Source organism: Amphibalanus amphitrite, unplaced genomic scaffold, assembly GCF_019059575.1.
Source record: "Amphibalanus amphitrite isolate SeventyFive unplaced genomic scaffold, NRLGWU_Aamphi_draft 000691F_arrow, whole genome shotgun sequence".
Taxonomy (NCBI): domain Eukaryota; kingdom Metazoa; phylum Arthropoda; class Thecostraca; order Balanomorpha; family Balanidae; genus Amphibalanus; species Amphibalanus amphitrite.
Window position 1 is genome coordinate 177,771 of NW_024882185.1, and position 15,481 is coordinate 193,251.

At 54.7% G+C, this 15,481-nt stretch overlaps 1 protein-coding gene across 2 annotated transcripts in view; it reads left to right on the forward strand.

The window, feature by feature from the left end:
• Positions 1-15,481, forward strand: part of LOC122364690 (vacuolar protein sorting-associated protein 35-like) — a 32,264-nt gene that overhangs the window by 15,883 nt on the left and 900 nt on the right. For both annotated transcript variants that reach the window (XM_043335314.1, XM_043335313.1), the window contains exons 12-15: positions 512-691; positions 11,892-11,975; positions 14,532-14,681; positions 15,222-15,365. In XM_043335314.1, the coding sequence (XP_043191249.1) occupies positions 512-691; positions 11,892-11,975; positions 14,532-14,681; positions 15,222-15,365 (558 nt within the window). The remainder of the gene's footprint in view (positions 1-511; positions 692-11,891; positions 11,976-14,531; positions 14,682-15,221; positions 15,366-15,481) is intronic.

Genomic DNA, 15,481 nt, shown 5'->3' on the forward strand with positions numbered 1-15,481 from the left:
TAGTCAGCCCTGCCTATTTTAACCGATTGCTTCTCTTCCTCCATACGTGACGTATCCATACTTCCCGAACGGCTATCGTATTCTTGAATGCTTATTTTTTCATCGATACATTATGAGTATCAAGTTTTATAAGGATTCATAAGTTTACTCGTTGTCTTGCTGTTTTCATGTGTTTTTGCTTTTCTTTGGCCCTTCGCACGCAACGCGTGGTTTCTCATTACGTGTCAGACCGGTGTGTATCCGTGTACCTGTGTGTATCCGTGTATCCGTGTACCGGTGTGTATCCGTGTACCGGTGTGTATCCGTGTACCGGTGTGTATCCGTGTACCGGTGTGTATCCGTGTACCTGTGTGTATCCGTGTATCCGTGACCGGTGTGTAATATCTTCCCTCACGTAGCTAGGTAACACGTGTCCTTCTGTCGGTGGTTGTTCTCATGATGCTCTCCCCCCGTGGCACGTGCTGTTTTCTCCTCCGATATTTGACGTCACCCCTCCTCCCCGCGACGGCAGGACGACAAGTGGGACAAGAAGGTGGGCAAGATATTCCAGTTCTGCCACCAGACCATCACCGCGCTGGTCAAGGGCGAGCAGTACGACATCAGCCTGAGGCTCTTCCTACAGGGTGCCGTGGTGGCTGGACGCGTGCCGTTCGCCAATAACGAAACGGTCGCCTACGAGTTCATGTCTCAGGTGAGCAGGCGCCAATAACGGCCGATTGTCCGGTGGGGTGAACTGGACGTGTTTGAGTGTCCGGAGCGGCTGGTTGTCCACTGCTGAAGCAGTATACGCAGGGCGGGAGTGGGCGTCCACAGGGTGGGACAGCGAGGGACAGGGCGTCTTCTGGTGTTACAGTAGTCCGCCGAGAGTGGGGCCTGCTCTGGGCCGACAGCGTGGTCCCGGAGGTCCATCCAGAGCCGGTCTGGCTAGACTACGCTAGGCAGAGGACACAAGAGTTGCTACTCGTGCCGCCGACGCTGGCCGGGCCCGGCTGGCGGGTGAGCCGCCGCCGCCGGCCCGACCGGCCAACTGTGGTACAACACCGGTCACCAGAGGGCACTGAGGGCTCGGCTGGGCGGCGAAATAACGGCCTTTGGAAGAGCAGCTGGTGTTTCGGCGCTCTTATCGGATGTTTTCCCCGTTTTTAACTAAGGGTGCGCCCCCACTTTCCAGGTAGAATGGGAGAGCATTCGTCTTTGATAGGCTAAGCTAATGAAAAGCACCAGCTTAACTCTGACACATTGGTAACGAGTTTCTCACTAGAAGAGTTTATGTTGGTGACTGGAGTTGACTGGAGTACACCGTTCCGTGCTTCTATCCTCAGGATACTGAAACCCTTCTCCTCCACGCCGCAACCCCCCTCCGGGCTGGGCAGGCAACTTTATCTCATGCGGGCTGCTCCCTTGGAGCGGCACCGCTGCTCCCGAGGGAGCGCACCCCGTAGCCGGGTGCAGTGAGTGCCTTGGGGTTGGGTGGCCTGTCCTCTGGACGGGCTCAGCCCCGGCGACTCACTAGGGTGCCTGCCCAGAGCAATGTCTCCCCCTATATCCTATCATCCTCCCGGCTCTGAAATGGTCTCATTGGACCGAAAGGGCCTAACCCAAAAAAACAAACAAACAAAAACAAAAACTAGAGTTGGTAAGCAGCACAGCAGTAACAAGTCACCTACTTAGTAATGGTTCTCTGGTCGTGTTACAATGTCCCTTCCCCGCAGGGGGCTGACCGTGGTCAGAGCTGCTGCTTAACCGGGGTCATCTGGCCCCGGCTTTGCGGCGGCTGTGACTTCGGCCAGTAAGGGGAGTAGCGCCCCCTCGGCCCCAGCTTGACGCGCGTTTGACCTGGACTTGCCTTGCTTACTGGATGGATTGTCTGCAGGATTGGCCCCGCAGGGGGTTGGCAGCGGCCTGGGTTGCTGTTGGACTGGGTTCCTTGGGCCCTTGCCCCGCGGCGGCCCTGGCCTCGGCCAGCAAGGGGAGTAGCGCCCCCTCGGCCCCAGCTTGACCCATGCTTGCTTGCGACTTGCTTTGATTGCTGGATGGACAGATGGTACGGTCCGACTTTTCTTGGTTTCCGTGGTTTTGTTTCTCTTGAGCACCTTTTGTTTGCTTTTGCTTTGCTTCTCACCGGATGTCCGCGTTTCGTTCGATCACAGCTTTCTGATTTCTTCCCCCTTTTTCGTTGTTTTTTTTTTTTGCACCCGCAGGAACACAGCCGAGTTGGGCTAGTGTAAGGGGAGTGGCGTCCCCTCGGGTACCAGCCGGTTTTACTAGGCTAGGCGAGCCGACCCGTACCCCAGGACAACGGGATCCTGGAGGTTGAGCCCCCCACCGTGCGGAGCCAGTCGCGGTGGCTGGGCAACACGCCTCTTTGGCCCTGAGTTCTGTAAGGGCGGGACACTCAGTGGGGCGCCGCACTTGAGGAGCCATTCCCAGTCGTGACGCCGCCGGGGGTGGTGTCGGAGAGGTGTCGCCGGCGGGGTTCGGGCACTTGTGCTCGTCCTCCGTCGGTGGGACTGATCTGTCGCTGCCCCTGGCGGTGACTCGGCTAGGCGTCAAGGGAGGAGGCGGTATCCGACCGTGGGGGGTGGTGAGTCTCTCTCTCCCCCGCGGAAGGTGCCGCCAAGTCCCGTACAGTCAGCTCGGCCGTCCTAGGCCTTGTAGCGGCGCCGTTGCGGAGCGTCGGCGGCCGAGCTGGCGGAGACCAACTCTTTCACATGGATAACTTGACCGATCCCCCTTCCCCCCAGTCCAATCCCTCGGCCTCGGCCGATCCTCGCCCGTTGGCCTCGGCCGACAGGCGAACGGTGCTCGACAAAGGTCCACGATCTCCTAAGATCCTTATCTTCCGGAGCGCAGACAGGGAGCTGAGCTCTCTGTCGCCCTTCCAGCGGAAAGATGGCTGCGACCGGTTTGGTTCAATCGCTCGTTGTGACCGGATGCGTGATGGCGCGCTGGAGGTCGAGTTCAGGAAAAGCGAGGAGGCGGCGAAAGCGTTGGACGCTACTCGCTTCGTGTTCTCCGAGGGACGGGCATCCGGCCGGAGGCTCGTCTCCATCCCGCTTACAGTGGAACCTCACCGATCTAAGAACTCCTCACGAGGGGTCATTAACTGTTTCGATCTGAGGGGAGTGAGCGACGAGGACATTGCGGACGGGCTCGCCGATTTCGGCGTGACAGCGGCTCGCCGCATCATGACGAAGAGAGGCACGGTCTCGACCAACAACATCATTCTGACGTTTGACTCGACTGACTTGCCGAGTGAGATTCGTGTGGGCTACGTGAAGGTTCGCGTGCGGCCTTTCGTCCCAGCGCCCATGCGCTGCTTCCGCTGCCAACGTTTCGGCCACACAAAGGACAACTGCCGAGGAAGACCCACGTGCTCCAAGTGTGCTTCGCAGGACCACACTGACGAAACCTGTGACTCGGAGACCCCCCGATGCGTCAACTGCGGAGAGGGGCAGACGCCGCACTCCGCGTATGATAGGTCTTGCCCTGCATACGTCAAGGAGAAAGAGATCATGACCATCAAGGCTACCAGAAATTTGTCTTTCAAAGAGGCCCGGGAGGTGTACAACCAGAGTCACCCGAAGACCTCGTATGCCCAGAAGGTGAGAGTCACAAACTCTACCGATGCCTCCCAGATGAGTGTAGCACAGCTCGTGCAGCTTCTCAAACGATTCGGCCTCACCGTCGTAGCCACTGGTGACTCAGCGGACACCACGGCGCCTCGTGCGCCGCCGAGCAACACAGAGCAGGCTGCTCTAGAGTCAGTGTGGGGTCCACCCAGTCCCGCTCCAGCCGCGAACGGTGATGGAGACGGCTGGGCCGTCGTCCAGCGCCGACAGGGTGGTCGGCGCCCCCCGGCGCAGGGTAAGGCGCCACCCACCCCGCCCCGCCCCCGACCGCCCACGGCGGTGCAGGAGGCGCTGCGGCGGGGGGAGGAGGAGAGGAAGGCACGCGAGGCGAGGAGGGCTCGCCTCGTCCAGAAGGCCCTCGAGGCTAAGGAAGCCTCGTCTGCCGACTCCGCCTCCGGGAGTGCCAAAGCGGCTGTTGCCGCTGACACCCCGGAGACACCCGAGGCGGGGACTCGGCCCATCATGGGTCCCCCGCCGCCTCCTCCACCTCCGCCTGCCAGAGACGCCTGTGTCGAGGACACAGGCCGCCGCCTCGACATCCCCGTCGGGGCGGCAACAGACCTCCGCGGCTCCAGGGCGCCTCGCCAAGCGGCAGACGCCCCCGAGCTGGTCACCCTCGGAGGGTGACGCCCCCCGGGCGAAAAAGCCCCAGCAGGGCTCGAGCCACGCCCGATCTGCCTCTGCTGAAGGGAGGCTACACCGAGAGGGCTCGGGGCATCCCCGTATCCGTTACGGGGGGAGCGCCTCCTCGGAGTTAGAGGACCTAGTCTAGTCTTTCAGTCCAGTCATTTCCTCTTTTATCCTTTTATCTTTTTCGCGCTATTGCGCTTTTTTACCAGGTGCATTTCTCTCGGTGCTTTTTACCTTTTTTGTGGTCAGTCAGGTATCTGTGTGCGCCTTTGCCTCATGTTATACGCGCCCTTTTTGCGCCTTTTTAACCACGCCTTCTATTCTACAGTGGAACTGTAGAGGCCTCCGGGCCAACTACCAGGACCTACAGTCTCTTATCCGTTGGCGCACACCCCTTATTTTAGGTCTCCAGGAGACCAAGCTAGCGCCAAACGTTACCTTTGCCATCAAGGGCTACTCTGTTTTTAGAAGAGACCTGGACACCCCTACCATTGCCCATGGAGGTGTGCTTCTGGCGGTTCACCACAGCGTACCTGCTCGCCAGGTGCCGCTGCAGACTCCCCTGCAGGCGGTGGCCGCCAGAGTTGATTTCAACCACCGGGAACTGACAGTGTGCTCTTTATACCTACCACCAGGTATAGCGCTCCCGGTGGTTGAGCTGCATCGACTTGTCGATGAGCTTCCACCTCCGGTCCTGGTAGTCGGCGATTTTAATGCCCATAGCCTGGCGTGGGGATGCGACACGACTGGCACTCGTGGTCGACTTTTAGAATCTTTTATCCGCGATGAGGCGCTGTGTATTTTAAATACAGGACAGCGCACCCATTTTACAACACCCTCCGGTCAAACATCGGCTCTGGACCTGAGCTTAGTCAGTCCGCGGCTAGCTCAGCTTTTTACCTGGTCCGTCCATGACGACCCACTCGGGAGCGACCACTTCCCAGTGTGGCTGGAGCACCAGGAGTCCCCAGTGTCAGGCAACCGTCCACCTAGGTGGAATGTTCGGAAGGCCGACTGGGGCGAATTCCAGGCCGCCGTAGAGGCCACGGTTTTATCCAGAGCCGACGCCTCTGTGATGTCTACAGATGATTTTACATGTTTACTCATTGACTCCGCAAACGGGTGCATACCCAAGACGTCGAGTCAGCCTCGTCGTCCTCCGGTCCCGTGGTGGACCAAGGAATGCGGAGATGCGATTCGTGCCAGGAAGCGCGCTTTTAGAAAGTTTGACCGGAGTAGTACTACTGAGAACCTCATCGCTTTTAAGAAAGCGCGGGCTTTTGCCCGTCGCGTTTTAAAAGAGGCAAAGGCTGTTTCATGGCGCACGTACGTGAGTTCCTTAAACCGTTTTACTCCTACGACCCAGATATGGGCACGCATGAAGCGCATTGAAGGCCGGTTCAGCTCTGTTCCGCTTCCGGTTTTAAGAGTGAACAACACGGACATATCCCACCCTTTAGACGTCGCAGAGACGATAGACCGTGCACTCTATCAGCGCTGCCGAGGAGAGCCGTCCTCACGACCTGCACCAGCCGCCGTGGACTTCAGCACAGCTGAAAATTTGATGTACAATGAGCCTTTCTCTATGGCTGAGCTCACGTCTGCCATCAGCTCGTTGCGCAGCGTCTCAGAAGGTCCGGATGCTGTCCACAACGACATGCTCCGTCATCTCCCAGCAGTTGCCCTCGAGGCGCTGCTAGCAACTTTCAATTCGCTTTGGGAGACTGGCACTTTCCCTGAGACCTGGCGGGAAGCCACTATCATTCCTATCTTGAAGGCTGGCAAGTCGGGACATGACCCTCTCCACTATCGGCCCATCTCTCTCACATCATCGCTTTCAAAGCTGATGGAGAAGATGGTCAATGTGCGTCTTAGCTGGTTTTTGGAACATCACGGTGTTTTTACAAACGCCCAGTGCGGTTTTAGAAAGCACCGCAGCCCTGTTGACCACATTTTAGCCCTTGACACCGAGATACGCACCTGTTTTACTGAAAAGAAGCACCTTGGAGCACTGTTCTTTGATATTGAGGCGGCCTATGATACAGTCTTACGACACAGCATACTTTCCAAAGTATATAAGTACGGCATACGCGGCCGGATGGGCCTCTTTATCAATAATTTTTTATCGGGTCGTCGGTTTAAAGTCCGAGTTGGCAGTGATTTCTCGAGCAGTTTTACCCAGGAGAACGGAGTTCCCCAGGGTGGGGTGCTTAGTGTGGCGTTGTTCGCGGTGGCAATCAATGACATCGTCGACGACCTCCCGGTTTCCATCGGGAGATCGCTTTTTGTCGACGATTTTGCCATCTGGTTTGCTGCTTCAAGCGCTCGACACGCGGCTAGACAGCTGCAGCTCGCCGTAACACGTTTGGAGAGGTGGAGCGGTAAGAATGGTCTTCGTTTTTCCACAGCGAAGACCGTGGCAATGCACTTTTGCCGCCGACGTTGTGACGACCTAGCTTTGGGAATCAAGCTCTACGGACAGGTGATTCCCACTCGGCCGGTGGCGAAGTTTCTTGGGATTTATTTTGACAGTCGCTTGACGTATAAGGAACATTTTAGAACGCTTCGGGAACGGTGTTTTAAATCCCTGAACGTTTTAAAATGTGTTGCTCGCACATCTTATGGGGCGGACCGCAGGACCCTTCTTCTCCTGTACCGATCGATAGTTCGGTCGAAGCTGGATTACGCTTCTTTTGTGTACGATTCAGCGAGCCAATCCAGCAAAAAGGTCCTCGACGCAGTCCATCATGCTGCAATCCGTGTCGCCACCGGAGCATTCCGCACCTCGCCCAGCAGCAGCCTTCTTGCTGAGGCGCACGAGCCGCCTCTATCCCTACGCCGCCAGATGCTTGGCATGCGCTATGCGCTGAAACTGCGTCAGTTCCCGACGCATCCGACGTATCCGTACGTCTTCTCCACCTACTATACTCGACTTGACAGAGCGCGACAATCGCTCTGCTTTGGAGCGCGCATGAGAGGTCTCTTCTCCGCAGCCAACATAGGTTTACGTGTCGTACGGCGTAGCTGGGGTACGTCCTCTCCGCCTTGGAAACACGCAAAACCTCAAGTAGATCTCTCACTCTCCGAAGTTAAGAAGGATGACTTGCTGCCTTGTGAGGCGCGAGTCAGGGCCTTGCAACACATCGTCTCGTACGATGGTTTTAACACCGTTTTTACAGACGGATCAAAAACACCTGAGGGAGTGGGATGTGCTTTTATCGCAGGTCGCGATACCCGCTCATTCTCTCTACCTTCTTTTGCCTCGGTGTTTTCATCTGAGCTAGTCGCCATCGAGAAGGCTCTGTGTTTTATCGAGGTGTCGGACGGCCTTTCTTACTTGATTTTATCGGACTCCCTAAGTAGCCTTTTGGCGTTACGGAGTTTTAATCCAGTTGACCCGATCGTTCAAGACATTTTAGCTCGACTTCAGTCAGTGGAACAATCGGGAAAATTTGTTCAGTTCTGCTGGATTCCCAGCCACGTCGGCATACACGGCAACGAGCTGGCAGATGCGGCCGCGAGGCGCGCGGCCGCAGCCTCCTGCACTCGACGTCTGCCATTGCCGGCGCGTGACCTTTATTCGGCTGTGCGATCTTTCATTCTCTCTGAGTGGCAGGCAGAGTGGAGCCTACGTGGAGGCGGAAAGCTCCGTGAGGTGAAGCCGACTTTGGAGCCATGGAGGTCTTGCTTGCAAGACAACCGGTCCAACGAGGTGATCTTGTGCAGGCTCCGAATCGGCCATACATATGCCACGCATGGCCACCTCCTCCGCGGAGACGAGCAGGCCATTTGCAACGGTTGTTCCGCGCCTCTTACCGTCGCTCACGTGCTCTTATCTTGTCCACTTTTAGAACCAGACCGGACGCGCTACCTCGGCCGCATCGCTCCGGGTACCACTGTCCGCCACCTGCTGGGTGACGAGTCACCCTGGGTTTTATCTGGCAACATCTTTTCCTTTATCCGTGCAGTCAAATTCCAAGCGATTTACTCGACCTGACCCAAATCCTCTCTAGTCTCCTTGTCTAGTCAGTTGTCTATTACGACGCTTTTGCGTTGTTTTATTTTACCCTGTTTTTTTTATAAAGTCTTCTACTTTCTAGTCTTGATATCTAGAAAGTTTCTTCTTTTGAAACACTTGTTTTACTAGCGCGACGTTATGGGCGCAAAATGACCTTTGCAGTCGACGCGCCCTAAAGCCCCAATAAACAACAACAACTACAATGTCCCTTGGCCTCACCCCTCTGGGACTCATCCCAGGCAATATAATACGAGCCTGCCTTCCCCTCGTGCCACAGACTATGCCACAGTCAATTACGATACCGTAGACGGCTGTCTGACACAGCATTTATTTTTCAGCATTATGCAGGATTATATTTATAAAGCCGATTTGGCGCTTATTTGTCGACAATTTTCGAACGACACGAAATGTAACCTTTGATGACCTCTGGTGACCTGACCTTTTACCTAACCTAAAAAAATGAACGATATTTCGTCATGGTTTCTGACGCTCTTTCAAACGCCGTGTGTTGCTACGTGGTCCAGGAGCAGAGCTGGAAGGGGATGATTCACTTCAAACGCCCCCTTCCAGCAGGGCGTGGAAATCCAGGACCCCCAGCGGGGCGCGGGCTAATTTCCATTCATTCCCGACGTTAATTTCTTACGACGTTTAATGTAAGGAGGCTTAGACGAAACGAGTTGGCATGTGCCTCGATCGCTGTATTTTTACGTGCGTGATATTTGAAAACTAAAGCGACTTATAATGCCTGGCCTGTTTTCTGTCATTTATTCTCCGAAGGCTGCATTATGCGCGTGCATGCTCGGGTTTCTATCGATCCTGGCCGTTGCCATAGTAACATCTGTGATGTTTTGTTACTATGGCAATCTGCTCACAGAGCCGGAAATGGTCCGCTAATATAGCATGTAATGGAAGCGCGCCTGCCGGCTCACCGGCCCACCTTTGCTCAGGAGTTATTTAGCGTGGCCGTTATATAAGCACAGCCTGCAGATCATACGTCTGACCATGTAATATATAATAGTCAATAGAAATATAATAATTTCTGACCGTAGAAATTATCCGTCTGCTTTACAAATGGACTGAGCTTTAGCACGTTTAGGTGTAACGTCCGTTAGATTAACGGTCTATATGCGTCCAGCCGTCCACCCACGGACGTATAACCTGCCCGTTATGAAAATGGAACGGGCGTCGCCCATCCCGTTTAACAGTAAGGGGTAAATGTAGATAAATGAAGAGAAAGCCCGTCTCTAAAAATATAAACGTGTTTATTGTTCAGGAAGCTGGAGCAATAAGCATCAAGTTTGCATTGTGACCGTTGTAAAAAATGTCCTTTGTCCTATGCTGGAGATGTAACGTGACCCTTATAACAAGGTTGTTTATCCGATGTTTGAGATGTAACTTGTTCGTTATTAAAAGGTCGTGTATCCTGGCGGAAATGTAGCCGGGCCGTTATAAAAAAAAATGTCATGCATCCTATCTTGGAGGTGTAACGTGTCGCTGTTTGAGCACATTCGGCCCAGTGGATACGAGCTAGAGATGTCAATCGGATACCAACTTTTTGGTATACCGATACCAAACCGATACCAACTCGGTATTTGGTATTTCAATCCTAATGTCTTTGGTATTTTGTTGGTATCATGAACCCTCGCTAATGTTTAAGAGGCTAAGAATAAGAAATCGGTAAAAGGTCGGTATTTTCCTCATGTTCCCAAGTTGGTTTGGTTTCGGTATTTCTCCACTGTTTTGGTTGGTATTTGGTTTGGTATCGGTATTCCGATTATCCGTAATTGACATCACTAATACGAGCGTTATCTGTCCGGTAGGGGAGAGTGGGGAAAGATGCCCATGGTTTTACAATCTCATATATTATTCGAAAATGACGATCGGAAAGCAAAAACTTGGAGTTTCAACGGAAGCCGACATCATTTTTCTCCAAAAAATAACACACTTTCGTGCCTGAAATATGATAGTTTTTATGCTATTAAGCATTTTCCTTAAGTTAAAGGGGGCATCTTACCCCACAGGGTGGGAAACGCCCCCTGGCGTTGGGGAAGATGCCCCCTGCACTATAAGTGACATAAATGGGCACGTGAATCGCCTGAACGAATCAGTAGTCCCTTCGAGCCTGTAATAGACACTAAACGTCATCGTTAGGGCCCTCAAAAGTAGTCGTAAGGGGCTTCAGAGGTCATCGTTAGGGCCATCATAGTTCAGCGCGGCCAAACAAGCCTCCGTGGTGGCGTTCGGAGACCGCTGTGGGGCCCTTATAGGTCTTCATGATGCTTGAGGGCCCTCGAGCCCATCGTGGGGACCTCAAATGCCAGCGCGGCCCGTGGAGCCAACGTGGGAGCCCTCAAAGGATGTCGTGCGGGCCTTGGAGCCAATAATGGGGCCCACAGAGGCCGTCGTGAGGGCTCTCAGACTCAGATGCCGCCCAAAAAGTCGCTGTGTGGGCCGAGAGACCGGCATGGGGAGCACCCGACCGTACTGGACTCTCAATAGTCCCAGATCGGCTTTTGTCACTCATCACAAGTATGTAATAAATGATTTCACGGGTTCCTTGAAGGCCAGCCTACAGGTTTAGGGGGGCGTCTTTCCCCATCAGGACAGGGGGCATCTTACCCCAAGGTACCGAATTAACATTAAATCAGTACAATTTGTTAGCCATAAAACTACACCCTGAAACAAACTGTTTGGGACACAGTACACGCATGTTAATGTATCACGACCACAGCAAGGGACATAAAAATTATTTACCTTCTTTGATATTTACAATGTTTTGACAGCAAAATATTTTTTGAAAGAAGCAAATAAAAAACATGCAATCACCAGCCAGCCGTTGCCCAACTGAGCTTCGCAAATTTTTGTGCAGTTAACGAGGCAGTCTTCCACTTAACGCTAAGAACATTAATTTCCAGGTTCGATTCTTTGTTTCGCCGCTAGAGGGGGTGGGGCGTCTTTCCCACCCTGGGCATCTTACCCCACTCTCCCCTAGATGGACTCGGTATCGCTGATAGATCATCTCTAAGAAAACCCATGTCCTGTTAGGGGGAGGTGTTTGAATATCTTCGATAAGATCTTTTCTCGCAAATATCTAAAAATTATCCCGCCTTATCATCCACCTTTTCCGCGCAAACTTTGTTTGTGTTCAATGTGTTCTCGATTATTTTTGACGACCTTTTGCTATACACGCCGCCTGTCTGGCGTAGCAACGCGAGTAGCCCAAGGCCGAATATTGCCCATTGCTCTACACCTTTTTAGGCGCAATTTCAAAAATTTAAAGACCAAATTCAAAAAGTTTACATTCAAAATGCACATGAACGTTTTGAATTTGGTCTTTAACTTTTTGAAATTGCGCCTAAAATGCTGTAGATAAGATTTTGCGGCACTGGTTGGCAAACTGGTTTTTGCAAATTTTGCTCCCGCATACAATGACGGTTCAAGAAATATCAACTCATATACACGTTTCCCCCTCCCGAGGCAGTGTGTGGAAATCCAGGCGCCCCGGCGGCCTGTGGCACTGCGTCAGGCCGCAGACGTGCTGAGGCGGTGCGGTGCTCTCCTGTTTCGGCCGTGCTTCCCTCGCTGACTTCTCCCTCCGTCTCCGTCGGCAGGCGTTCACCTTATACGAGGAGGAGATATCGGATAGTAAGGCGCAGCTGGCAGCCATCACCCTCATCATCGGCACGCTCAAACAGGTCAGTTACAGGCGTATCGACAGTGCTCGCACAGATCAGTCACATATCGACACTGTAACGCTGCCCAAACAGGTCAGTTGTGGTCATATCGACACTGCAACGTCCTTATTGACACTCAAGCGCACTGTTATGTTTCTTTTTATCTTATCACTATTTTGTCCCTTTTCCTGTTTCTTTTTCTCTTTTATTTTCGTTTCTCTTTTTCTATTTTCTTTTTCCATTTTATGTTCTTTTTATCTTCTACATTTTATCCTCAAGTCTCACTCCTTTTGCTTTTCTCTTTTTATTCTATCTCTCCCTTCCCTTTTCCGTCCTCTTTCCTCGGTTCCTCCTTTTCTGCCATCTGCTCCATGGGATCCTGTGATTGGACACCATGAAGCCGTGTCTGGCCCCAGATCCAGAGTTCCTCAGATGCCAGACTGGTTCAGTCTGGCCGGTATGCTAGGATGCAGATGTGACATCACAATTTGTTGCCTGGCTCATTTCAACTGGCGAACATTGCACCATTGCCACGATATTGGAGTGTTAGGGTGCGGTGCTCTCTTTAGCTGTGACTGGTGGTGCGTGTTTCGGGTCCCATAGTCAGCCTACTGCCACAACTAGCGACTGGCGTCTTACAAGGGGTCTCGTGGGTAGACACCCAGGCCGAGCGGGCGCCGAGGCCGGTCCCGTGCCGAGACCGGGCCCGAGGCCGAGCCCGTCACCTGCGGTGTAAGGTGGCGGGCGGCTGGTGCTGCCGGCGCTGCACCTCCGAGCTGGTGCTGCAACGAGTAGTGGCTGGCGGCGCCGACAATGCACCTTTGGCCTGATGGTGTGTTGCTGGTCGCTAGTGCTGTCCCTGTCAGTTACGTGCAATATTGAAGAGATGTCGCCACACCTTCCCTGGACACTGAGCACCTTGCCGACGCCTCATACCATTCCAGCCTTTGATTTCAATCCACCGTCAGTCATCGGAAGGGACTCGGGACCTCGCGCGCTATTGGCAGTATGGAATAATGCACCATTCGGTCGTACCGGTGACAACAGAGGGAGGGGCGCGCGTCACCGGCAGTTCGGCCGGGCTGGCGGTGCCCGGTAACGGTTGCCGTGGATACGGCGTGGTGCCGCCGGAGAGCAGGGGCACCGCTTGGGCACCGGTCGGGGGCGGCGCGGCGCCCTGATGAGACGAACCGAGCTGGCCACCGAACGCGACTCGCCGCAGTCGCGCCACTCATTACCGAGTAAATGACAAACGGCACTGGCCGGTGTCGGGTGGCCGGCCACCGACCGGGCTCTCAGAGAGGCCCGCCGCGCCGGCAGCACACAGCGGCCTGCTGGGCTGTCAGAGGGACCCGCCGCGCCTGCAGCACGCCGCGGCCTACTGGGCTGTCAGAGAGGCCCGCCGCGCCGGCAGCACACAGCGGCCGACTGCTGCTGGATGGGCTGTGCTGGACGTATACGATTTTATTCCCTGTGAGTGTGGGGTAGGAACCGGTCACTGCCCAGCAGCCACAGATGAAGTTCGCTTCTCCTCTGTTCCGCCATTCGAGCAGATTCCCACTTTTCCTTACCGTCTGATTGAGCAGCAGGGTCTTCCACAGTCATTGGTTTGATGTATTGCATAACTGTGTATGGTATATCTGAGATCATTTTCCTTTGTGTGCGCCTCTGGGCTGAAGCCGGCGGGCGGCGGCTGCCATGGATACGGCGGACAAACACACCTCTGTACCACGGATGACGTCCGCCCGAGCCGCGGCAGCGGCCGACCGGCGGTTTTGGCGCTTCTGCCGCTAATAGCCGCGGACTGGGCGGCGGCGGCGTCTCCCGGACTGGGGGTAATAGCTCGCAGTGCTGCCGGCGCGTGCCCGCCCGGGCCGACCTGTCGCCGTGCGTCTGCGGGTGCCTGGCGCACCGGTCGGCGGGGCGGGGTGACGTGGACCGTAAGCCGGCAGGCCGAGCGCCGATCCAGCCCCGCGGCATTATCGTCTGTCGGAGCTAATGCCGCGTGTCGGACCGCACCGGTAATCGGTGCCACCGAGCTGTGAGAGCGAGTCGGGAGGGGCAGGTGTGTGCGGGGGGGGGGGGTAATGCTCTCCCGAATCTTCCGTCCTGAAATCCGCGACAACTCGGGCGTGCACATCAACAATGGGCACACGGCTTCGGCTCCTGTTTCCGGTACTTGGAGTAAGTAACTCTGACATTACCTTCCCTAGTGAACAGTGATATCGAGGGGACAAAGTCCCGATCACCCTCGGGAAACTGTCGAACGGAACTGCCTGACAGTGACGACGCCATGAATGTTCAGCAAACATGGTTCACAAACAGAAATGTAACGTCAAAACCTACCCCAAGCATACTTTTTTAACAGTGTTGCCTAAGTTCCAGGAAACCTCCGCAAAATCCGTGCTAAACATCTGCAACCCCGAATCAAGATGCGCTGTTAGCTGATTTGGGTTCCATCCGAAGACGGTTTTTCTTCCTTCAGGATAACAGGAGGCCCAGTTGTAGCCATTTTGAAAAGCTAACAAACCTGGTGCGCACACTCGTTTTCTGACTTTTTGTCGGTGCGCGCTGCAGATGTCGTGTTTCGGCGAGGAGAACCACGCACCACTGCGCACCCAGTGTGCGCTGGCCGCCAGCAAACTGCTCAAGAAGCCCGACCAGTGCCGCGGCATCACCACGTGCGCGCACCTCTTCTGGTCGGGCCTGCAGCAGGACGGCACGGAGGTGAGACCGCCGCGCCGGCCGGTGGGGGTGCGTGCGGGCGGGGTGCCCACGGAGGGACCTCGGATGGGAACCGGTGGTTGTGTGCTGTCTTGTAGGAGGCTGGAGTGCAACAGCAGGGATAGATATCCGCAAATGGAACTCTGTTGACTTTCAGGCAAATCGGAGTTTTGATGCATTAGATAGCGGTGCAATAAGTTTTAGCCATAACACGTCGTACGGTGAATGCTGATTAAACGTAACGTGATTGTCTTTAGCTGCCGAAGAAGTCGGGAGCTTTCTCACTGCTTACTTGCCTTAACCCCTTTCGATTAGAAAATAAACGAACAAAGTCGCCGCCAAGTGATCGCACCCATTGACCATGCGTCCTTGACAGTCCCATACCCGCCCCAACTGAAACTGCTCATTACATACCTGGCACTGGCATGCCGCTCCACCGCTTTCGGCGACTGAACCCCTTCCCACTCCCCGCCCCGCCCCGCCCCGCCCTCACTGACCGGCCCGCCCGGCCCTCACTGACCGGCCCGCCCGGCCCTCGCCCAGCTGCGGGACGGGAAGCGGGTGCTCGAGTGTCTGAAGAAGGGACTGCGCGTGGCTAGCCAATGTATGGATCCGTCGGTCCAGTGCCAGCTCATGGTTGAACTGCTCAACTCCTACTTCTACTTCTACGCCCAGGGAAACCAAGAGGTAAGCCAGTCATCTCACTTCGTTTGAGATCAACATTATTCTGCTGACATGACAAGCCTTGGTTTACACTATTGTATAGTTCGTCATGTGATATGGACCACACTTAACAGCTTTGT